This window comes from Paroedura picta, chromosome 3, assembly GCF_049243985.1.
Source record: "Paroedura picta isolate Pp20150507F chromosome 3, Ppicta_v3.0, whole genome shotgun sequence".
Taxonomy (NCBI): Eukaryota; Metazoa; Chordata; class Lepidosauria; order Squamata; family Gekkonidae; genus Paroedura; species Paroedura picta.
In genome coordinates, this window is record NC_135371.1 from 64744556 (window position 1) to 64769750 (window position 25195).

The 25195-nt window shown below is 45.0% G+C and overlaps 1 protein-coding gene across 6 annotated transcripts in view; it reads left to right on the forward strand.

Moving 5' to 3' along the window:
* FANCD2 (FA complementation group D2) overlaps positions 1-25195 on the forward strand; it is a 114710-nt gene that overhangs the window by 56648 nt on the left and 32867 nt on the right. For all 6 annotated transcript variants that reach the window (XM_077326059.1, XM_077326061.1, XM_077326062.1 and 3 more), the window contains 12 exons: positions 1630-1739; positions 5749-5809; positions 8745-8864; positions 12270-12343; positions 12428-12568; positions 16628-16728; positions 17077-17192; positions 18032-18140; positions 19105-19206; positions 22011-22123; positions 24213-24359; positions 24986-25102. In XM_077326059.1, the coding sequence (XP_077182174.1) occupies positions 1630-1739; positions 5749-5809; positions 8745-8864; positions 12270-12343; positions 12428-12568; positions 16628-16728; positions 17077-17192; positions 18032-18140; positions 19105-19206; positions 22011-22123; positions 24213-24359; positions 24986-25102 (1311 nt within the window). The remainder of the gene's footprint in view (positions 1-1629; positions 1740-5748; positions 5810-8744; positions 8865-12269; positions 12344-12427; positions 12569-16627; positions 16729-17076; positions 17193-18031; positions 18141-19104; positions 19207-22010; positions 22124-24212; positions 24360-24985; positions 25103-25195) is intronic.

Below are 25195 nucleotides of genomic sequence, written 5' to 3' on the forward strand. Positions count from 1 at the left end.
TAGGGCGATAAGTGGTCCCTCAGGTATGTGGGTCCCAACTCGCGTAAAGCCTTGAAGGTTAAAACCAAAACCTTGAACCGGATCCGGGCAGCAATTGGCAACCAGTGCAGCTGCCTCAGCACTGGCTGGATATGGGCCCTCCAAGGTGTGCCAGTGAGGACCCTGGCAGCTGCGTTCTGCACTAGCTGAAGTTTCCGGATCAAGGACAAGGGAAGGCCCGCGTAGAGCGAGTTACAGAAATCTATTCTGGAGGTGACCGTTGCATGGATCACCGTGGCCAGGTGTTCGGGGGACAGGTAGGGCGCTAGTAGTCGGGCCTGGCGAAGTTGGAAGAATGCCTGGCCTGCTACTCTTTTGATCTGCGCCTCCAAAGTTAGGGAGGCATCAATGATCACGCCCAAATTCCTGGCCTGGGATGCGATGGTAAGATGCGCCCCTCCCAGGGTGGGCAAGCGCGCTTCCTGATCCCCCTGCGTCCCAGCCACAGGACCTCCGTCTTGGAGGGGTTGAGTTTCAGACGACTCTGCTCGAACTATTCTGTCACCGCTTCCAAACATCTGGCAAATGGTTCCGGGGGAGAGTCCGGGCAGCTGTCCATGAGGAGATAGAGCTGGGTGTCATCAGCGTACTGGTGGCAACCCAGTCCAAAACTCCGCACCAGCTGGGCCAGAGGGCGCATAAAGACGTTAAATAATGTGGGGGAGAGGACCGCGCCCTGTGGGACTCCACATGGAAGTCTGTAGGAGCGCGAGAGCTCATCCCCCACTGCTACCCTCTGGGTCCGGTCCTGGAGAAAGGAGCGTATCCAGCGTAAAGCTGTGCCCCGTATCCCCGTTTCGGCGAGGCGGTGGACCAACAATTCGTGGTCCACAATGTCAAAAGCGGCCGACAGGTCCAGAAGAACCAGCACTGCCGACCCGCCTCTATCCAGCTGGCGACGGAGATCATCCAGCAGGGCGACCAGCACCGTCTCCACCCCGTGGCCAGGTCGGAAGCCAGACTGATATGGATCGAGTGCCGAAGTTTCTTCCAAGAATGCCAGGAGCTGGTCTGCCGCGGCCCTTTCGACCACCTTGCCCAGGAACGCTAAGTGCGATACTGGGTGGTAGCTGTCTGGGTCTCGCGGGTCCAGCATAGATCTTTTCAGGAGAGGGCGGACCACTGCCTCCCTTAACTGCTCAGGGAACTCCCCGGAATCCAGGGAGAGATTGACAATATCCCTGAGCTGGCCTCCTATCTTCTGGCCCCCTCCTTTGAGGAGCCATGACGGACAGGGGTCGAGGGGGCACGTGGTCGCCCTGACCGAACCTAGCAATTCGTCCACTTTGGGTAGAGAGAGCCGTCTGAAGCCATCGAACGTCACCTCCAAAGGCGGCCAACAGGTCTCCAGTTCATTTACTGTATTAACTGTGGCGGGAAGAGCGCGGCAGAGCGACGAGACTTTGTCCGCAAAATGGCTCATTAAAGCCTCACAGCCTAGTTCTAATTTCCTACTATTTTGGCGCCCCCTCAAGGGCGGTAAGGGATCTAACTGTTCTAAATAGTTGGGCCGGGCGAGAGCTCGCGGACGCGATTTCCGCGGCATACTTCAGGATGAGTTACCATTGTGTTCCCTCTCTTTCTGTGCAGGATGACATGCACATGGTGATCAGGAAGCAACTCTCCAGCACTATTGCCAAATATAAGTGCACTGGGATTATTGGTGCGGTTACCATGGTGAGCAGCATGGCAGCAAGAAGGTGAGCAAGTGGAGAAAAATATGCACATTTAAAATTTGTTTTAATTTATTTATTGGATTTCTTACCGCCACTAGCGAGAAAATTGTCTTGTGGCAGATTACAATAAAAAAATTAAAATTCCAGATACATAAAACATTAAAAGTCACTAATCATTATTAAAAAACCAACATACTCTGGCAGTGGAAACTAAAAGGCTTCCTCCCCCCCCCCCCACCCCCAGCCGTGGTACGGCCTTTCCCCTAGGCCCAGAAGCGCACCTGCGGCCTCCTCGAAGGCTGGACTCTGAGGCATTGTAAGATTTTGAAGTCCCACCTCCAAACCTCAAGGAATATTTCCAACCCAGGGGTAGCCAACCTCCACGTGGGGCCCGGAGAGCTCCTGGAATTACGGCTCATCATCATAGTATAAAGATCAGCCGCCAGGCAGAAAAGGCTACTTTGGACAGGGTTGTGGAAGAGAAGAAACATTTAACGCCTCCCACACAGGTTGTTGTTGAATTGAAAGACTTGAGGCCTACTGCACAGGGTTGTTGTGCAGATTAAACAGGAGACAAAAGAATCTCTGCAACAGCATCCAGTTTTGTCTGCAGAATAATGCTGTGCAGTAGGTCTCAAATCTGCAGAGAGTTCCAAAGAAGAAATACACATGGCTTGGCCATGTCTAACTCCCAGGCAGAGCAGCATTTTAAGTGAGAAGGGACTTTTCTGTGGCCTCCCTGTCAGCCGTTTGGCAGAAGGAGAAATTCCCCCCTCCTCAAAAGGAATGCCCACACCCATGCCCTCAGACTTTCCTGCGTTTCTCTCGGAAATTCCTCCCCCCCTCAGTCAAGGGCTATTAAAGGCTCCTTCGCAGCAGGCCTATAGCGAGTGGGGGGAGTGCACTCACCAGCCTCCTGCCAGCTCTGTCAGGGTTCTGAGGCAAAGTGAAGGAAGTCACAGTTGGACATAAGAGTTAGGACAGCCTTGGGGTGAAAAGGACTGGCACAGCCTGTCCAAGCCTCTGTTCTCATCCTCCTTGGCAGCCCTACTGACCTCCTCTCCCTGCGGTGGTCAGGAGCAGACTGGCAGCGATGTCTCCAGATTGCCCCTGGCTGGGCTGATTAGATGGAACAACTCTGGTATGTCCTGGTGAGCCCGCAATCGTAAGGCGCTTTGCGCCTTCCGATTGGCTCTTCCAATTGTCAGTCCGGGGCCAAGGTGCCCCTGTTTCCTATCCTGGACTCAGCCCACCCCCCTTAGCCTTAGCAGATTATTTATACTGCTTCTTGAGCGGTTTACAGATTTTTATTGTTTTAATGGGGTTTTTATGGAGTAACTGTTTATGGTTTTAATTGTGAGCCGCCTCGAGGTGACAAAAGTAATGAGAGGCAGGATATAAATCTAAATAAATAAATGCATAGAAGGGATGGCAAAAATACAAACTAGTACAATAAATGCAAAATGATACATATAATAAACATAACAATAGACCACAACTCTATCTTTAAACCGCTCCGCGGTATTAAATAAAAAGTTAAGGGCTAAGCGGGAGAAGTGTGGGCGGGCACTGTCCGGGATAAAAACTTGGAGGAGCGAATCAGGAGTCGCAAAGTGGCTCCTCAGAGTGGCACTCCAGGGCCAAGTGGCCAATGGGGAGGCACGCAAAGCACGCCTCCCCATTGGCTACTTGGCCCGTCTCCCAAACACCGCGGCGCCAACTCTTCAGTCCTCCCAAGCCGCCATCCTTGTCGCTGTGCTCTCTGGACAGTGAGTCGCCCACGGACTTCGGCCAAGGACAGGGATGGCCGCCGGGGAGGACGGTCGCCCCACACTGCTGGACTCAGGGAAAGCTGCTTTCCCTCCGCCCAGCGATAGCTTTGACCACCCAGGGACCTCGCCGCTACCCCTGCTGCACCTCCCCGGCTGCCTGTCTGACCGCCGCTGCCCATACCCTTCCGACCCCGATTGTCCCTTGGGGGGCCCCCAAAGCCTTCTTCCCGCCCCTACTTACACTTTGCCGGTTCGCCTGCTTTGCCGCCTGATTCTTGCGTTCGGTGCCAGCGCTGCGCCCAGGCCGCGAGGGCCACATTGCTGCCGCCACGATGGCGGCCCCAACCACGCATGTGCGGCCTTCCACATGCTGTCCCGCTGCCATCTGTGTCGCCCCCCCAGGGCTTGCCGTCTCGTTGCCCACGAGTCGTGGCCGCGCCCGCCAACGCTGCCGCGCCGGCAGCACCGCGCCGCGCCTAGGCCTCGGGGGCCACGCCCCACCACACGTGTGCGCACTTCCGCCCTGGCTTCCTTCCGCCTGCCGTCGCCGCGCTGCGTGGCCGGCCCTCCTGGACTGCCTGCGGCACTGGCAACGACCACTGTGAACGCCCGCCACACCCAGCGAGCCTGCCACAAGTGAGTCTGGCCGGGGAAAAGGCGAGGGGGTCCCCAAAGGGACCGGCCGCTGCGTCAGCGCCCATGCCCAGGCAGACAGCTGCCCGGACCCCCACACTACGGCAGCTAGTGCCCGCTGTATTTACAGCACAGTGGGCTTAATTCCTAGTTCTCTTATAAAACTGCTTTCTTGGACAGTTCCTTTATATTGCAATTGTGCTCTCTGTATCAATATGCCCTCCTGAAAAGTTTTATTTTGCATGCTAAGGGAATGGCAGGCAAGGATTTTTATAAGACTAACAAAAAGGCAAAGATAAGTGAACAGTTGCCAGTAATTCAAATGCGAGCCATATGCAGATTTATGCCAGTGTGCTAATATGCTATTTCTTCCTTACTGAGAGACCTCATGCGTGCCCCTAACCAGTGCTTGGATTGCAAATGCTTTATAGATTAATTACTAATCTGTCTATTGTCCAATAGCACCTTAAAGACCAACAAAGATTTATTCAGTGGGTGAGCTTTCGAGTGCAAGCACTCTTCCTCAGACTAAATGAACAACCATCGTAACAATGGAGATATAAGGCAAAAGCTAATTATGGTTATGATGGTTGTTCATCTAGTCTGAGGAAGAGTGCATGCACCTGAAAGCTCACATCTTGAATAAATCTTTGTTGATCTTAAAGGTGGTACTGGACTCTATTTTTGTTGTGCTGCTTCAGACCAACATGTCTACCCACTTGAATCTACTAATCTGTCAGTTATATTTTCAGTTATGTAAATTGGACTTTTTTCTTCTACTAGTTCTTAACGTTTGCTTTACTTGGTCTCAGAAAATCAAAACCTATTGCTATCCTCGAGAGCCCTGGTTCACTTGCTTGATTTCTGTCCATTAAACCAGTGGTCCCCAACCTTTTTATCACCGGGGACCACCCAACGCTGGGGACCACTCACCGGGGACCACTCAACGCCTTTTACTGAGGCCCGGTGGGGGGGGGTAGTTTACTCTTCTACTCTCAACTACTGCCCTAACGCTCTCTGATCACTATGGTAATGTTTAAACATCCCTTCAAAATAAGATACAGACACGCCACAACAATGAACATAAGGAACATTTTATTTCCATGGAAATTTTAACTCATGACAATGACAAATCAATGGGAACCCTGAGCTTGTTTCTCTGCAACAAGATGGTCGCATCTGGGAGTGATGGGAGACAATGACACCCAAAGTGTGTTGTAAAGGGCCAGGGGGGGGGATGAAGTAAAGGGCTGGGGGGGGGAGAAGGCGTCCTTCGGGGCCCACCTCCAATTAGTCGAAGGACCACATGTGGTCCACGGCCCACAGGTTGGGGATCGCTACATTAAACTATCATTTTGTAATGTGTAAAAGAAACTTAAGATCTATCAAGCTTGGGAAGCCATCTCTGTCCAAGAGCATCATTATACAACTGTGACAATTATACTAGTACAAGGATGGACTGAATAACTGACCAGTGAGATGTCAAGAGGACTGCAATGAGTTTAAAGGTTTATATATACTGTAGTTTTTTTAGAATTCTTAGAATCATTCCCCATCCCAAAATGTCAAACCTGCATTGAAGTGCCCCGCTGTGTGAGATGAAATTAATATCTACCAACTAATTTCAGGAGTAAAGAAAATGGGCATCTATTGGAAAAAGCACCCCTAAAAAAGGAGCAGTGTAAACAGGTAAATCTATGGATGTATACAGCATATTCAGATGAGTGACCTGGGAGAAAGAAATGAATCTTTAGAGAAGTCAGCACTGAATGGAAGCAATGGGACCATGTAGCACCTGGACAGACTTTCAGATGAGCATCAATGAACACAGTTACACACATGGATGGGCGAGATCTGTGTATTGCCCTATTTTTCTAGTATTCTATTAGGAATTGATAAAATTGGAGATAGGGTCCAAGAGTTGTCTTGTGCTGTATGAGAAATCTTCTGTTGAAGGAAGGTTACTTCCTTCTTGTTCTCCACAAACAAACTGGGCATCTACTGTCATCAACACTCTGAGAGTATCTCCTGCTAAATAGAACCACAGGTCTAGCATTCTATACCTGCGTTGCTGATTAAGGTTCTGCATACTTGTGCCTGTCCAATTCTCTCCGCAAACTAGCTCACTGCAACTCTGTTCACTGCAACTCTGCCCATTCTGCCTATCTAGCTATCTATGAATGGTGAGCTGACCTACTGCGCCTCCTCTTTACCATAGTTGAGATAGCAAGACCAAATAGCCATAGTGTGTTTCTAGCATAAATCATTCAAAATAAAGTTTTTAAATTGAAGAAAACATCTTCTTTTCAAACATTTCAGACTGAGGTAACAAAGAAAATGTGAAAATACATGGTCCTTTATATCAACACTAAATGTTAGGACAAGCTAGCTTTATTTGAAGTTGCAACCATTTTAAAATTCAGGTTTCTCTTAGTGCTCATGACCAGGTCTTCTCTTCACTGTCCCTGGTTGTATGGAAAAAACTGAGTCTGCAAGTAAAACTTAGTCCAACTTGTCATGTTGCTTCCTGGTCAGAAACAGTGGAAGAGAGATTCTTCAAGTCTGAAGAATTTATATTCTGAGTTAGAGAATGCGGGTCCACCTTGCAGGTTTATTTGGCTCTTCCTGCCATAAAAGGAAGAGTTTATTTTTTAGCCATTTGGGAGCCAGCTTGGTATAGTGGCTAGGAGTGCAGACTTCTAATCTGGTGAGGCGGGTTCAATTCTGCGTTCCCCCACATGCAGCCAACTGGGTGACTTTGGGCTCGCCACGGTGCTGATAAAGCTGTTCTGACCAAGCAGTGATATCAGGGCTCTCTCAGCCTCACCAACCTCACAGGGTGTCAGTTGTGGGGAGAGGAAAGGGAAGGCGAATGTAAGCCGCTTTGAGACTCCTTTGGGTAGATAAAAGCGACATATAAGAATCTATTGAGAATTGAGAGCCTCTTTTGGCACAGAGTGGTAAGGCAGCAGACATGCAGTCTGAAACTCTGCCCATGAGGCTGGGAGTTTGATCCTAGCAGCCGGCTCAAGGTTGACTTAGCCTTCCATCCTTCCGAGGTCGGTAAAATGAGTACCCAGCTTGCTGCTGGGGAGTAAACGGTAATGACTGGGGAAGGCACTGGCAAACCACCCTGTATTGAGTCTGCCATGAAAACGCTAGAGGGCATCACCCGCCCCAAGGGTCAGACATGACTCGGTGCTTGTACAGGGGATACCTTTACCTTTTAAGAATCTACATTCTTCTTAGCAGTATCTATTCCTTTGGAGTGTAACCTGGCAGCAGGGTCTGGGGTAATAGGCTTCAGACAAGGTTATTAGTATAAAGAGCTTGAGTGCTCTGTACTGGGAGCTTGATGGGTCTTCTCTTCAGCCCCCTCATACCTGCCAGCTACTAGTCTTCAGCTGGGCTCTTGTCCATGGACAGAAAGGAGTCACAATAATTGAAATTATTGTGGTGAATTCTTGGGTGGGCATTTCTTCACAAGAATTAACTTGTAGAAATGAAGCTAGGTAACAGAGACAAGGCAAAGGGGGAATGGGAGGGGGTCTGTGTCAGAGACCCAAGCTTGGATCACCACTCCTTGCCTGAGCAGCACCTGGACCTAGGGGGCCCTCAGAGTCAAATGCACAGAAAGCAAGCCTTTGTAAAAAAAAATATAAAGGCTTATATTCAAAAGTTTCAAAAATAATATCAATATGCATTACAGCCTTTGCAGCTTAGAAACAGAGAAATAAAAAGTGAACTTTTCTATCATTTATTACCTGATATTAGATGGCACCCCTTCTTGCAGCATAAGAATCCAAGCTGTAGCTTAAAGCATTCTGTATGTTGCAGTCCATCAGGATGTAGCATAACGTTTCAAAGCATGGTAAAAGCATGGCTTCCCTCTGTCCTATAGCCTTATTATATTTTTTTGCCTTTTGGGCCCAGGTAATGTCTTGGATCTAATCAGGAATCTCCTTTGATGGAATCTTCGAGAAGATGTTAACTTACACTCCTAATTACCTCCTCTCATTTAGTTACCCCATTGAGCACAGATCCTCACAGATATCCAGTTACCACATTCTTGAACCAGGCCTTTATAAAATATAAGGATGGTATCTGCAGGAAGGCCCAAACTGGAGACACCTGTGAACCAGAGCAGGCTTGCTAATAATCATAGAATCATAGAGTTGGGACCTTGTGGGTCATCTAGTCCAACCCCCTGCACTATGCAGGACATTCACAACCCTATCACTCATCCACTGTAACCTGCCACCCCCTTGAATCTTCACAGAATCAGCATTAACCCTTGAGAGGAATTAGGATTATATGCCTCATAGTCTGTGCATATGTGATAAATTAATGCTTTTCAAGTCAGGTAGTCCTGCTAGCTGAATATGCAATCATTTCTGTAATAATTTGTCATAATTTTGAAAGAGGAATTTGCACAAGGGAACTTGAATATTTACAGCTAACAAAAATTGCCTGTAGAGCTTTTGCTGTAGTGTTTTTACAGAAGCCTATCCATTAAGAGCTATAATTGTTCAGTTCCACATCTGAAATTTCAATATATGCTAACATTTGTGGGCTAATTTTGTGTCATACAGTAATGGCCTTGCTGCTTCTTTTTTCCCTCCAGATCACATCTTTGCTGCAGCTGGTGTGCTCCTGCTGCAAGCAGTTTCCCCAAGCCTTGGCTCTGTACTATGATGAACTTGCTAGTGTGGTTCAGAAAGGGAATCTGGACTTGCAAATCCTGGTAGGATACAGAACTACCGGTCTTCATTTGTTCAGTTCATGATTGTGGTTGGGGCAGCTTTTTTCAAGTTCTTTATCCATTAGTTCCAAAAGAAAAGTCTTTATCTCAATTTCTCAATTATCTTAGTTAAGTCAGTTTCTCAGTTCAGCAATTTGATGTTTCCTTTCCTGTTGCTAAGCCAGTCACCACAGCAATGGAATTCCATGAAACAGTGTTTATCTTCTTTGTTTAGAATATATCTTTATTTCTTAGACTTAAATACCACCCTGTTTTACAAAAGTGTCCTGTAAAACAATTCTCCATTAAATTATCGAGTTCTTAAAAGTCCTTTAATTCATAGGCTCAGGAAAAAAAGGCTTTCCACACAGGAGTCTTGTTTTCATCAAAGATAAAATCATCCATCCATCCATTAGATTAATTGCTCAGCACATATTTAGAAAATTAAGTTTAACAAGCTTGATCTGCATACACAATCTGGAGCATGAATGACTGCCATCTCTTGCACTCATACCTTCATCAAAACTGAAAAACCTCAATTTCCCGATATGTTGACAAAGGGGGAGGACGATTTAGAGAATACACGATCGATCTCGCTCCCTTTTATACAGGACAATAACATCAGCTGGGTATACTCTTCCAGTAGATAATTGAGACCATGGTGCTCTTCCATAAGAACAAAAGCACCAACCCAACATAAAGACCTCATCAGAAGCCTCCAATATTGTAGGAAAACTGATGATATCAGGCTAATATACCATCAATTTACCTTAGTTTGGGGTGATTTTTCAAATATTAATCTTTCATGAATCCTATATTTTGTGGAGTCATTTTTAGGTCCATATCTGCAAAGTATCACAAGTTATCTCTGGAAAGTGGTAGGTGAGAATGTATCCCTGTTTAAAGTAGGTTTCTGAATGTATTTCCTCATGTTGTCTATACCTGAAGCAGGTTGCAATTGAAGGGATTATTAGGTTAGCAGATTGCTCAGATACACATTTTACAGCAGAATCTAACGTGTATATGTGTGCAACAGAAACAAAATTATACACGGAATCTTTTTTTCCTTTCAAAATTAAATTTGGTCCTTTATTGTAAGGAACTCCAATCTAGACAGGATAGAGACAGGATTCTATCTAGTCTAAGTAGCTAGGATGGATAGAGGTGCAGGAAGCATGTCCTGCCTCCTTTGTGCTAAAATGGAGAAGAGAGTGGGAAGATAAGATGTTAGTCAGATGGAAGGAAGATTCCTTGAGAATGGCAATATACACATCCAAGGGATAGCATCAATGCAGTTAAAGAAGAAGGATTCTCAGGCCCATTCCCCACAAGGATCAATGTGGCAAATTGCTTGCAGAAAGAAATAACGGAATTTAAAATAGTGGAATTCAGCGTAACCCATACCTGCCTTTGTAGTGGATTCCAGTAGCATTTCAATCGTTTCCCACAAGTTTCCGGTCTCGCCAAAAATCGCTAGAAAGGAAGCGATTTTTTTCGTGCTTTGTCCCGCCCCTAGCCGTCAATCAGGGCGGGACAGCCAATGGGCGGTTGTTATCAAGCTCCGGAAAAGCCCCTTTCCCTTTAAGAACAGGTTTAAAAAAAAAGAAAAACACACGTTGCAACGAATATGCCTTGATTCCTTGCTTCCTCCTAATGTAGAGACCCATCTAGCTGGCAGCTGGCGTGTGAGCTGCCGATTCATCGTTGCCATGCTCCCCCGAGTGAAGCCCCCCCCCCCCCGTGCACGGGCGCGATTTTTGATAGAAAATAAAGGGAATTTGCAAACGGGGCTGTGTTATGCTTGGTGACTTAGGGGAGCTTTAAAGCAGCTCTGTGGAGGGACTGCAGCCGGAGAAGCCTTGCTTGGTGAATGAAGGCTCGCCGGCTCGTTGCTCTCCGCTCGCTCCGAGAAAAAAAAATGGTGATTGCTTCGCCGGAAGTTCAGAGGATAGAGCCAGGGGGAGGGACTTTGCTGAAACCGCAACAATGGGAACGCAGAGAACTTTTTCGAAACTGTGGCAGATTGTTTGCAAGAGTGTAGCACTTTCCAGAGGGTGAATCCACTTTTGGCGATTACCCTGGAAGCGCTACAACGAAGCGCTTTTCGGATCTGTTTCAGGAGTGTGGCAAATTGTGTGCGACGTCGTGCGTAACTGCAAATTAATAGCGTTTACAATTTGCCATACTCCTGCTACATTTAACTTGTGTGGAATGGGGCTCAGAGTCCTGACCTATCTCTCTGACTCTCTGTAGTCCCTCTCTGAAGCCTGAAGCGAAGAGACAAACCTAAGTCATTTACTTCCAACAGCAATATTGTTTCTATAAGTGTTGCTGATATTATTTATTTAATTTCTATACTGCACCCTTTGGCACAGCCATCTCTTGAATATATCAAGTCTGTTGCAGAGAGGGTGGCTATTTTGAGACCATCTTAAAAAAAATGCTATCCTGTTGTGGTCTGAAGGAAGCTGATCTGTTAAATAACAAGAGTCTTGAAGGCTGTTTCTGTATCTTACTGTATTCACTGTACCATGGTATACTCCGCATATTACTTGAAAAGGTCAAAAGAGTTTGGTTAAGATAATGTTTTTTAAAAAATCAAGATGAAATTTAGGTTCTGAGAAACCACTGTTCTCCATGGCATCTATCACATGTCATGCCAGAAGACAGTCTACGTGAAACACAGAAAAGACTAACTGTTGCAACTTAGGAGATTTCAACATCAGTGGTCCCTGATCCCCAGTCCGCGGCTGCGAGAGCTTTGGGACCGGGCCGCGCCCCCCCCATCCCTCCGCAGTGAGAAGCTTGCCAGGCCGTGAGCTAATTGGCTGCCGAGGCGGCCGATTAGCTTGCGGCCCAGCAAGCTTCTTGCTGCAGGAGGGGGGGGGGCGAGGGAAGCGCGGCTGCTGGCATGCTGGCGGCGCAAATGCACATGCGCGTTTGCTGCCGCGCATGCGCGGGGACCCAGGTTGCCCTCTCCCCCCACCCTTTGGCAGCAGTCCGCAACCTGAAAAAGGTTGCAGACCACTGTTCTACGTGACCATTCTGTTTGTTTACCTTTCAAAAGAACTATAGACCATGCAAGAATTATGTCCTTGTTCTTTTTAAAAATATATTGTCCTTTGTGAATCACTGTGAAGATTGACCTTCCCCAGCTGCTATGCCTTTGTCATGAGACCTGACATAGTTGGTTACCCCATAAACCAGGGGTAGTCAACCTGTGGTCATCCAGATGTCCATGGACTACAATTCCCATGGGCATCTGGAGGACCACAGGTTTGACTACCCCTGCCCTAAACAATCTGGCTACAACACAGAACAGAGACAGTTTCTCTAAAAAACGTTCACTCTGTGGTATAATTTTTTACACTGAGTTCTTCTGCAGATCTGCTGTTTTCTCTCGCCTAGGATTGGATTGAGAATAGTGTGGTGAAGGAATTTGAGGCAGATTTTGTGGCAGAATTTCCTCCTTTGGGTGACAGGTATGTCAAAGAATGCAGTTTTTACTAAGCGTAATTGTATTTGTCATGATAGAGTTGATCATAAGTTTTTTGGTTCCTCTGCAGTGTTTCGCTCCTCCCAGTGAAGGCTCTGTATAGCCTTGAAGATGAGGAGAGTGAGGGAATGATCGTGATTAACCTATTGCCTCTGCTGTCTCAGAGCTATCTCAGCATGGCTGAAACAGCAGACCTTAATGAGGAGAAAAGGTCAGTAGTGTTTCATAATGGGATGAATAAAGAATTTGTGATGTCATGATTTCCTAGGCCTGGATAAAATATTACTCTGAAGTAAACTTTGTAATTGCCATACAAATATAAGCATTTGTTTTTTTCAAAAACATTACATTCCTGTCAATGGGGTTGTGCGGAAAGGTGGCAGATCTGCTCAGTGCTTAGAAATAAGGGAATATGGTGGGTGGGAATAGATAGCCCCTGCTCCTCCCAGCTGCTGGTTGTAATCCTTCTGATTCTTTAGAATCATAGAATCATAGAGTTGGAAGGGGCCATACAGGCCATCTAGTCCAACCCCCTGCTCAACGCAGGATCAGCCCAGAGCATCCTAAAGCATCCAAGAAAAGTGTGTATCCAACCTTTGCTTGAAGACTGCCAGTGAGGGGGAGCTCACCACCTCCTTAGGCAGCCTATTCCACTGCTGAACTACTCTGACTGTGACATTTTTTTTCCAGATATCTAGCCTATATCGTTGAACTTGTAGTTTAAACCCATTACTGCGTGTCCTTTCCTCTGCAGCCAATGGGAACAGCATCCTGTCCTCCTCCAAATGACAACCTTTCATGTCCCCTCTCAGCCTCCTTTTCTCCAGGCTGAACATTCCCAAGTCCCTCAACCTTTCTTCATAGGGCTTGGTCCCTTGGCCCCAGATCATCCTCGTTGCTCTCCTCAGTACCCTTTCAATTTTATCTACATCCTTCTTGAAGTGAGGCCTCCAGAACTGCACACAGTACTCCAGGTGTGGTCTGACCAGTGCCATATACAATGGGACTATGACATCTTGTGATTTTGATGTGATGCCCCTGTTGATACAGCCCAAAATGGCATTTGCCTTTTTTACCGCTGCATCACACTGCCTGCTCATGTTTAGTTTACAATCCACAAGTACCCCAAGGTCTCTTTCACACGCAGTGTTCTCTAGAAGCATATCCCCCATCCAGTAGGCATGCTTTTCATTTTTCTGACCCAGATGCAGAACTTTACACTTATCTTTATTAAATTGCATCTTGTTCTCATTTGCTCATTTTTCCATTGTGTTCAGATCTTGTTGAACTCTGTCTCTATCTTCTGGTGTATTTGCCAGTCCTCCAAATTTGGTGTCGTCAGCAAACTTGATGAGTAGTCCTTCCACCCCCTCATCTAGATCATTAATAAATATGTTAAAAAGTACCGGACCGAGCACCGAGCCCTGAGGTACCCCGCTACTCACCTCCCTCCAGTCTGATGAAACACCATTGACAACAACTCTTTGAGTGCGGTTCTCTAACCAATTCCCTATCCACCTAACTATCTGAAAATCCAGAATGCAGACCTTCAGTTTATCCATCAGAACATCATGGGGAACCTTATCAAAAGCTTTACTAAAATCCAAGTAAACGACATCAACCGAATTTCCACGATCCAGCAAACCTGTCACTTGGTCAATAAAGGAAACCAGGTTGGTCTGACAGGACCTGTTGGAGGCAAATCCATGCTGACTTCCTTGGATCACCAAATTGTCCTCCAGATCAGTGGTCCCCAACCTTTCTGAGGTTGGGGACCGGCAGGGCATCGGGGCGCGGCCCGCGCGCGCCACAGCCACGCATCGGCCGCACCCCGCGGGCCATGCCCGCGCATCTGGCCACGCCCACACGGGCGCGGCCGGCCCTGATTCCCTCTCCCCGCCCTCCCGCAGTAAGAAGCTTCCCGGGCCGCAAGCTTGCAGCCTGGGAAGTTTTTTACTGCGGGGGGGGGCGGGGAGAGGGAGCCGCGGCCCGGCGCCATGGCCTTCGCGGCCCGGCACCGGGCCGGGGCCCGCTGGTTGGGGACCACTGCTCCAGATGTTTGCAGATTGCTCCCTTTAATATCTGCTCCATTTTCTTCCCCACAACAGAGGTCAGACTCACTTTTTTTGTCCTCCCTTTTTTGAAGATCGGAATAACGTTTGCTCTCTAGTCCTTAAAGAGGTCCCATACATTTACATACATTTCTTTTTCTAAATAAAATATTTTTTTATTCCAGAGGAAAAATAAATTGTACCACAATACAATGTGAAGTCACACTTTTTCCTTTTGAAAAAAGTCATCCTCAACAATATTTTTTATAAATAATGGTTACAATATTCTAGCTACTTCTTTAAATCTTAAGGTAGCAGTTACTCAGTTAACACTCAGTCTTAACTAGTCATTTCCATTATACTATTTAATGTGAAAGTGAGGCACAATTGTATAAGTCTAAAATCATGTTTAATTCTTTCCTCAAATTCAGAAAAGGATTTCCAGTTGTCAGGAAAATAGGCAAATATGGCCATCTCTTGGATCCAAAAATTATGCAAAATTATCAGAACTTGTTCAACTCTGATAATTTTGCATAATTTTTGGATCCAAGATTTTATGAGTTGTCTACTACCAGTTGTGCAGTTATAATCAAGTCAAAGATCATCCTTATATGGACTTTTGGACTGTATGCATTAACAGTCCCAATAATACTACACTGGCATCTTTATATGGATTTGTATTTCCTAGAGAACCATCCTTTTGTAGTCCTTAACAGAAGCTGGTGTTATGGACTATGCAGTGTAAAATTTACAAGACCACAACAAAGACAGCTAGGCAGCAAGAGGATTTATTTAGGATACATGTTTGCAAGCATGGAGAGAAAGCCAATTGGTGCATTCTCTGAAGTCTGCATCAGTGCAGCTCATTTTTAAGACCTTGATACGTCATCATGAGGTATCCTGACGCTCATTCCCTCACTGTCCCTTTGACCAATCAGGTCGATAACGAAGGGCGTACAATCTTACCTATCACGGATGGCTATATATCTTATTACAATTTTTTTTCTCAAAGAGTGCATTTTGTATCAAAGAGTGCATTTCCTTATATGGAGAGATACTACATTCAGGAGCTATCTGCTTTTAACAAATTCAAGGTTACTTTGAGAGACAAAGAAATAACTTTATACATGTGGTGTTACAGCAGCCAGTAATGAACTTAAAATACACTCTGCCTGACCTAAAAATAAACCATAGACAGACTGTGGCTAAAGTGTGTGTATAACTCAATTGTGTTCCACAAATCTATATAATTCATATCACTGATAATCCATATCACTGGGAACAGTAACAATTTTGTGAAACCACAAAATATGCATGCTTAAATTTGCTGTACTTGCATTTTAGTAGTACTTGGGTGTCTTGTTGCAAAGCTCAGAATTTGTAGTGTTGTGTTCAGTCATCTCACCCAGTTCCCAATGAGGCGAGCAAGCAGGTCTCTTTTGATCTACATAGTTTATTGGCCAAGAAACTATGAAGGGTGCATTTCTCCTCTGTCAGTGGCTCAGAGAAAATGCACACCAGTTAACAGGGAGCTACTTATACATTACAGCGCCTGAATATCTCAGTCCAAGGGTCAGTTCATTCATGCCCCTTGAGGCTACTCACATGTGCCTTAGGCAATATGACTTCTAGACAGAAGTCAGTCCTAGACAGGGCTGTCTAACATTCTTAACACAGTCTACAAATCCTCTATTCCAGTGGTCCCCAACCTTTATTAGGCTGGGGACCGGCAGGGCATCGGGCCGCGCCCGCGGGGCCGCGCCCACGCTTCTGGCCGCGCCCGCGCATCGAGCCGCGCCCGGAAGCCACGCCCGCGGATCGGGCCGCGCCCGTGGATTGGGCCGCGCGGGCGCAGCCCGGCCCTGATTCCCTCTTCCCGCCCTCCCGCAGTAAGTAGCTTCCCGGGCCGCAAGCTTGCGGCCTGGGAAGTTTTTTACTGCGGGGGGGAGCGGGGAGAGGGAGCCGCAGCCCGGCGCCATGGCCTTCGCGGCCCGGCGCCGGGCCGCGGCCCGCAGGTTGGAGACCACTGCTCTATTCTACAAAGCTAACTTCTAACAAAAGGGTAGTATTTTTATCTTTAGTATTGCAAACATAAGCTATTTTTGCAAACATATGTTTCAATTCAGTTCAATTGACTCTACAGTAGTACAGAATTCTATGCCCTGGTTTTATTCTTTCTGTGTGCACCCAAGGTTTCTTTCCCCCCTCTTCTTCCACAGATTAGTGTCACCAGTTTGCTTGCCACCATTCTTCCGGCTGCTGAGACTTTGTGTCTCAGAGATGAACAAAGGAAACATGGAAGAAATTGACGCCTTGTTGGGTAAAACAAATGGAGACTTGGTTTTTCTGTATCTAATTTCCACCTCCCCGATTTGCTATAAGGAGTGAGGGGTAGTGAGCCTGTTAGTAGAGCTGAGGTAGAGCACAGTGGTTTTCTTTAACTAATCCATCCTTCTGTAAAGACTGAAACACACTCTTTAGCTATCAATTGGCCTGATATCTCCTAGGAAAGCTGAGCTCAGAATCTTGTTTCTTCCCCAGAGATTCTAGTTATTGTATATAAATGCTATAGATTATTTAGTTGTTAAAAGATGTTGACAGGGTGGAGCATCTCATGTTGATTACAAGTGGAGACTTAAAACTCCCTTTCTTACCATATTGTTTGCAGGATGTCCTTTATATCTGACTGATTTGCCAGAAGATGGGAAGTTAGCCTCTTTATCAAATCAAGAGCGTGAACTGCTCTGTTCGCTCTTATTTTATACACTTAACTGGTTCCGCGAGGTAAGCAGTCCTATTACAGTATCTTGGAATTTCCCTCAATACTGTTTTGAGAAACATTTAAAACCCCTCAGTTTCTAGCTAATAGCTGAGGTAAATCTAGGTGCAGTATGGGAAGGCCTTTCTGAAATAAAGCATAATGGGAAGCTTTCCCAAATAATGGTATGCTTTTCCAGAATGGAGAATACTTGAATCATGTGTTCCAACCTCTTGGCACAATTTTGAGATATATTCATGGAAACTTATCCAGAGTCTCCTCTCTTAAATTACTGAGTTGGTATGCCTAACTAGGTATTACCTGCATACTGTCATTAATCTCTTGGATGTTGCGATGGTTTTGCTCTAACAACCACTTCCATATGTACACAGAAACAGGTTTAGGCAGAGTTCTTCCTCTATGTACTTAATTGATGATGGCTTCTGTATGGGAGACCAATGTAGGTAAATGAAGAGGAGCTAAGATGAATAAAGAGAAAACTTCAACCTGGAAAAGATAACCTCTGGCTGAGCTTTCTGTGAACAAAGCCAGTGTCACTGTTCTTTCAGACTTTGCTTAGTTTAAAATAATATGCCCCTGTTTCAAAAATTTGTTGTTTGCTGGGATCATAGCATAGAAGCACAGGAATGTTTCTGCAAATCCTGTCCCCAAGATTCCTACAGCTTTAAGGAAAGCTCTTAAGTGTTTTTCAAAACTCTTGAATCCTGATGCTGCATAGTACTGTGAGGTCTGTGAAGCCTTGATGTTTGAAGGTGTCATACCCATCAGTTGTTTTATCAGTGGTTTCAACAGAAAATTCCCCATTTCCTCATCCACACATTAGAAATGTGATTTGTGTCTCAAGGTTGTGAATGCTTTCTGCCAACAAGAAGATCCTGAGATGAAAGGAAGAGTTTTGGCTCGCCTACAGAATATTACAGAGTTACAATGTCTGTTAGAAAAATACTTAGCAGGTAAGCATGCACAAATTACAGGTTTAAAAGCAGGTGTGGAAGATTAAGTCCAGTAAATCAAATTGAGTCCAGTATTTTCAGGTAGACTCCAGAAGAGAGAATCTTACTCTCTCAGACAGGTATTCTCAGTATTTCCTTTCAGTTCCCCCTCTTATGGAGCAGTAAATTTTCAATAAGCATGATAGCTAGGTTAGTTCTTTCATGTATATTGTTATTTGATTTGATAGTCTTGGGAGCTTGGCCTAGTATTAGCAACTCAAGGACATCAATAACATAATTTAAAAATATTAAAAGATTGTCCCATTTAAAGTTATGCTATGTCAGTTTGACACCAGCCACACCCAGGAAAACGGTATTTCAGTGCATAGTGATCACCACCTAGCCTTTCATTAATCTGTAGTTAGCATGAAAACAAGCTCTGGTTCCATGCATGATACGCATACAGGATACCACACTCCTCTAAAATAATGATAGCCAGCTTCTTTCTCCTGTACTCTGTCTACAATTATTAGTAGCCGACAATAAAATTTTCCTATACCAAAATACATTAGGTTTTTCTAAGTATATGCAAGTTTATCCTTGCTGTAATACCTGGAAGACTTAGGTGCCTTGGCACTCTGTGAAGACTTAAGATCTTAAAGCTAAAAAAATATAGGAGTATGAAGCATTTGTCAGGAGTCTTTTCCTTAGCCGCTGTTCTATTCTTCTTGGGCAGATACAAGTTATAACGTTTCTGCATGGAAAGTGTACATTAGAACTAGCCTGCTATACATGTACAAGGGTTGATGATCCTGCACATTACCAGAATGCTACACATTTTTATATTGGGCAGCAATATCTCTGTACATGTATAATGGCTGCATGTTACAATGTGTGCTGGTTCCCATATGGAAGTACTTTCTGTATAAGAACTTTGCAATATGTGAAGCAATCAACTGATTTAATTCTCCTTTTTGTTTTTCAGCAAGTCCTGGGTATGTTCCTCCTCCTGCTAATTTTGATTCTGAAACCTTGGAGGGCGTACCTGTTGTCAGTACTGTTGGTCCCACCAAAAAGAACAGCAAAGGTAATGTATCTGTATAGGATGGTGTTTACACTTAAGGTGGTGCACTGAAGCTAAGTGCAACTGGTGGTATAAAGCTATGCTATGTTTCTGGACTGTCTAGTTCGCAATAGCTTTCTCAGTCAGAGGTCCCTCCCAGCTCTGATACTTTTACTGGACATGCCAGAGTTCAACCTGGCAATGCTGCCTGTGACTCCTCTCTAAAAGCAAATAAACAAAGCCTTAATTATAAATATCATTGTGTGTGAAAATTGTTTCCTCCTGTTTTTTAATCTCTTTCTACTGTGTTGAAAAAAGAAGCTTCCTGCCTTCTTCTTCATCGTCATCATCGTCATCCCCATTGCTATCTCGTGGTGGGTTACATAATAAAATGCCCACATAAAATAGCTATTACAATACCCCTTTAAAATTATGTACCCCAGTGGCAAAAAACCTATCCTTCCACCCCCGCAACAACTAACTCCCTCTCAGTGTGCCAATGGGGGGAATCTATGGATGCTGACAGACTGCCACAAGGTGATAGTCTGGCCCTGGTGGCAATCTCTCCTGGAGGGGCCAATTTGATCATCCATACACTGACCTCAACCATAGACCTGGAGGAAGACCTCTGTTTTGCAAGCCTTGCAGAATGTAGGTAGCTGCCGCAGGGCCCTCAGTTCTTCCGGTACTTCATTCCACCAGGTTGGGGCCATGACCAAAAAGGCCCTGGCCCTAGCTGAAGACAGGTGAGTTTTCCAGGGGGCAGGAACCACCAACAGGTTGGTTCCCACAGAGCATAAAGCCCTGCAGGGAGCATAGGGTGACAGGTGGTCCCTCAGATGTGTGGATCGCAGGCCGCAGAAGGCCTTAAAGGTCAGAACCAGAACCTGATCCAGGCTACAGTTGGTAACCAATGCAGCTGCCTCAGCACAGGCTGGATATGTGCCCTCCAAGATTTTCCCATGAGGACTCTAGCAGCTGCATTTTGCACCAGCTGCAATTTCCGGGTCAGAGACAAGGACAGGCCCGTGTAGAGTGAATTACAGAAGTCAGTTCTGGAGGTGACTGTTGCATGGATCACCATGGCCAGGTGCTCTGAAGACAGGTAGGATGCTAGTAGCCTCGCCTGACATAGATGGTAAAATGCCTGGTGGGCTACCCTCGTGACCTGTGCCTCCATAGATAGCAAAAGCTAAATATAACTGGGAGGGGTAGGTTCCAGTGAAAAACACAATTGTGAAACAGTACAGATGCACTGGGACAACAATGGCAATAATAAATCAAGGAAAAGTCGTCTCTCTTCAATTTCAGTTGTTTTTTTAATCCTTCATATAAGTCCCAACACGTTTCACCTGTTGGCTTTATCAAGGGATATGAAATTAGTGGTTATACAACGATAGTAAGTAAATAAGTAAATATAGTACATATAGAAATCTCATGAATACATACATGAGTGTTTCAAACACACTTCTTGAATGCAAAAAACTTGTCTCTTGGACGGTATGTCTGGAACAAAAATAAGACATTTCAATTTATAATAATAAGAGTCTTATACATTAAAGTGCCATAACCTATGTTATTAATGTCATTTTAAAATTTTAGAGAGAGAGAAACAAAACAGAGACTTACAAGGTTGTATTAATCGCAGCTCTTAGCTAATGGCGTTCCAGACGCATTTGAGTCAGGTTAAAGGAGATACTAAATACTAACAGTAATTGCCTACAGCTAGGGCACAGTAAAATACCAGATAAGAGAAAAGTTGAGATGGTTATAGAAAGCAACAAAAATCTAGTGAATTGTTTAACCCGTTAGGTTCTATGGTGCCAATGTTGAAGATAGCTCGAGTCTCTTCCTGTTCTAATAATTTATTAATATCTAGCCTTTTAAAGCTTTCTGTTTCAAATTTTCTAAAGACATAGCACCGCAATTGTTCCCATTTGTGGTTTTTGATTACACAATGTTCAACAATGGGGGCAGAAAGAATTTCTGCCATTTTTTAATCGAGACTTGTGCTCGCTCAGGTGAGTTCTTATTGTTTGAGTGCTTTTCCCAATATAAATCAAAGAGCAAGGTCATAAAATAATATATAGGACACATGAACTGGCACAATTGGAAAAACTATTATGTTTTAAAGTGATATTGTAGTTGGAAAGCTGAAGATCAGAGCCTTCCATGACTCTACTTGGTGTGTATGTGTGCTAAGTGTCTTCAAGTTGCTTTCAAGTTATGGTGTTCCTGTGAATGAACGACCTCCCAAATGTTCTGTTGTTACCAACTTTGCTCAGGTTTTGTAAATGGAAGGTCATGGCTCCCTTGATTGATCAATCCATCTCATGCTGGGTCTTCTTCTCCTGCTGTCTTCAGCTTTTCCTGGAATTATTGTCTTCTCATAATGTGACCAAAGTTATGATAACGGCAGTTTGGTCATTTTAGCTTCTAGGGCAGTCTTTCTCAACTTTTTTACTGTTGGGAAACCCCTGAAACGTTCTTCGAGACACCCCAGAAGTGGTGCAATTGTGCAGAATATGGTTGGGAAGGAGAGCCGTGTATGTGCCCACCAGGGTGCCCTCCTCTTTTCACCCGCTCCAGCCCCATAGTTGGCCATTATGCTGTACAAGATTTTAACATAGCTGGATTAACCCACCTGAATTTACATTACTCTATTGTGAAGAAGGCACAAAATGTTCAAGTTTGAAATCCCAGGTAGCATTTGCATAATCCTTTACAGAGACTTCATCATCAGGAGTGTGTGTCCCCGTTCTAGCTGCTTTGCTGTTTGCATGTAACCAACTAAAAGCTGGCATAGCCTCTCTTGTTTTCTTTTTCAGGGAGAAAAAGGAAAAAACCCGACAGCAGCAAAAACAGCTGTTCTGATAATTCACAGTGGGATGAAAACACAGAGGCAAATCAGCCTGAAGCTGAAACCAGTCAGCCAGAAAAGGTTTTAGATGTCCCTTTATTAGGAGAATAACATAAGACAAAGAATTAAAAAGGAGTCTGGAGTGCTGTTTATTTATTTTATTAGAGCACTTGTATCCAACACTTCCTCGTGGTTCAAGGTGGCTTACAACAATAGTTTAAAAACACTTCCAGTTGGAACCAGAATAAAATAGCAAGCCCCAAATCTCCCACCACCCCTGCCTGCCACGTAAACCCCCTCAGAAGCCTTTCCAAACAAGCAAGCTTTACAGTACCTCCTGAAGATCTCCAAAGAGCCCCTCTGCCCACTCATCAGGGAGCCTAGTCCACAGAGTTGAGGCCATCAAGGCCTGGCTGTGGTCGAAACCAGATGGGCCACCCTGACTGGTGGGACAGCCAATAAATGGATTGCAGGAACCTATGGCAAGAGGCCATAGGTTTGGGAAACAAAGTTTGGGAAACTTTGTAGAAATATAGTCTCTGGGCTGCTCCCTGGTCATGGTTATTTCTGAAAGTCTAGCAGACTGGAAGCATATAGAAAGAACTGAATTAAAAAAATTAAAAATGGCATGGTGCAAGCAAGCTAGGGGAGAAGTCAGTGCATAATGAAGTTCAGCAGGGAAAGAGTAAATAAATATATCGGATTCCTAAGTGATACCGTCATGTTGCTAGGTATCTAGGATTTTTTTGTCCCTGAATTGGTATACCTTTGGCTGCAGTGTTTTTATTTCATCCGTTTATCTGGGTGTACACTGTATTTAATAGGAAACTTCTTGATCAAATTTTGGAGCGCCACATTTTTAGCGCGTCCACTTTTTGTACAGCTTGGGATATGTCTGCATGAAATGCTGCCAGTGGAATGTGCAGACACCTTTCTGTCTGACTGGCAGCGCTCCTGCAATATTAGAAGGGGGATTTGCAGAAGTTGTCTCCATCTATAGACTGTTTATTTCACTTGTGAAAGTTTCTATGTCACACATTATCAAGAAGCTTCTCTATTTGATTGGTAGCTTGGCAAATAGAGCTGAGGGCCCTGCAGGAACGTTCTCAGTTCCACAGGGCCTGCAAGATGGAGCTCTTCCGCCAGCTCTTTGGTTGAGGCTACAGCAAAGAAAATCTAGGGGCCCCTCCATATTTAGCTACAACCCCCTGAACTGCTGGGTGGGACGGTGGGGTGGGAGATCAAAGTTTTTTAGGTTGCCAATAGTTATTTATTTAAATTTATTAGTTATACTTCTATCCTGCCACTCCCAGCACAGCTGGCTTGTGGCGGCTCCCAAAATATCAAGATCCATAAAAACATCCCATAAAACATCCCCTACCCTTAATAAAGAGCTTCTTGTGGCGCAGAGTGGTAAGCGGCAGCAATGCTGTCTGAAGCTGCCCATGAGGCTGGGAGTTCAATCCCAGCAGCTGGCTCAAGGTTGACTCAGCCTTCCATCCTTCTGAGGTCGGTAAAATGAGTACCCAGCTTGCTGGGGGGTAAATGGTAATGACTGGGGAAGGCACTGGCAAACCACCCCGTATTGAGTCTGCCATGAAAACGCTAGAGGGCATTACCCCCAGGGGCAAACATGACCCGGTGCTTGCACAGGGGATACCTTTACCTTTACCCTTAATAATCCCATAAAACCTCAACAATAAAAGTAGTATTAACAACAAGTGGCAGTACAATATATGTCATATTACCAAAACTCCTACCCAACATTTCAAGTCATTGGCAATGGTATAAATTACTGATGACTAAAAGATGGGTAAAACAGGGTCAGATTGTCCAGTGGTTCTGGACAAGTCTTATACTCAATCCTAAACCCAGGGGAAGGGTGCTTTATATTGTTTTACCTGTTTGTTCATTTATTTGTTTGTTTATTATTCAGTTTATGTCCTGCCACTCTCAAGGCCATCTCATGGCGGGTTACAATTAACTTGTAAAAACGATGCAGTTTCCAATAGTGGCAGGAAATAAATCTGAATAATGAATGAATGAATGAATAATAATAATAATAACAACAACAACAACATATTAAGCTGTTCTTAAGGTCCTTTATTATGCAGAATTGTGAAAAATAAACCATTTGTAGCTGCTTGAACACTAATGGTTTCTTTTTTAGGACTTCAAAGAGAATGAATCGGGGGCGCCTTTGGTACAGCTGCAGAATTATACTGCATATTTCCGTGAATTAGACTTTGAAGTTTTTACCATCCTTCACAATGAGTTACTGACCAAATCTATTCTGGACACCGAGATGTACACAAAGGCAAGCAGACTGAAGGAACGATGTGAAGAAAGTAGAGGAAGAAGATGGAAATTCTCCCTTGGAAGACCTTAGCTTTTTTCAAACTTTTGTGTGTGTGTGTGTGTGTGAGGGGTTATCTTTTCATTAATGCAAAAAGAAAGAAAATTAATTCCATAATAGGGTTAACATTAAGTGACATACAATGGAAGGAAACTATTTAAACCTTGTGTGGTGTAGTGGTTAAGAGCGGCGGCCTCCAGTATAGAGAACCTGATTCCCCACTCCTCTACATACAGCCAGCTGGGTGACCTTGGGCTAATCACAGCTCTTTTAGGGCTGTTTTTGCAGAGCAGTTCTGTTAGAGCTCAGCTCCGCCTACCTCACAGGGTGTCTGCTGTGAGGAGAGGAAGGGAAAGGTGTTTGTAAGCTGCTTTGGGACTCCTTCAGCAGAGTATAAAAAAGAGCTTTGCTGCAGTCCATAGTGGCAATTGGAGCAAGTATTGCTGTTAACGAAATTCTGTTTGTCAGTATGACATTGGAAAAAAATACTTGGGAAGGAGAATGTAGTTCAGCGTCAGCTTCTAAGCCATTCGTGATACTTAGCACTGGCAGTTGGCTTATTGTGATGCTTGTCCTTTGAAATGCAGACCCGTGAGGTGGTGCAGATAGGGCCAGCAGAGCTCCTATTTCTTCTTGAAGATCTGTGCCAAAAGCTGGAACGTATACTGGTAACAACACCTGCAAAAAGAGCTCCGTTCTTAAAGGTATGTGCGAAAAGGGAGCAGGAAGCATTGTCCCTTAGCTGGAGATGTACTGAAGAACAATTTGTTTAGGTAATGATGGGACTATACTGATCC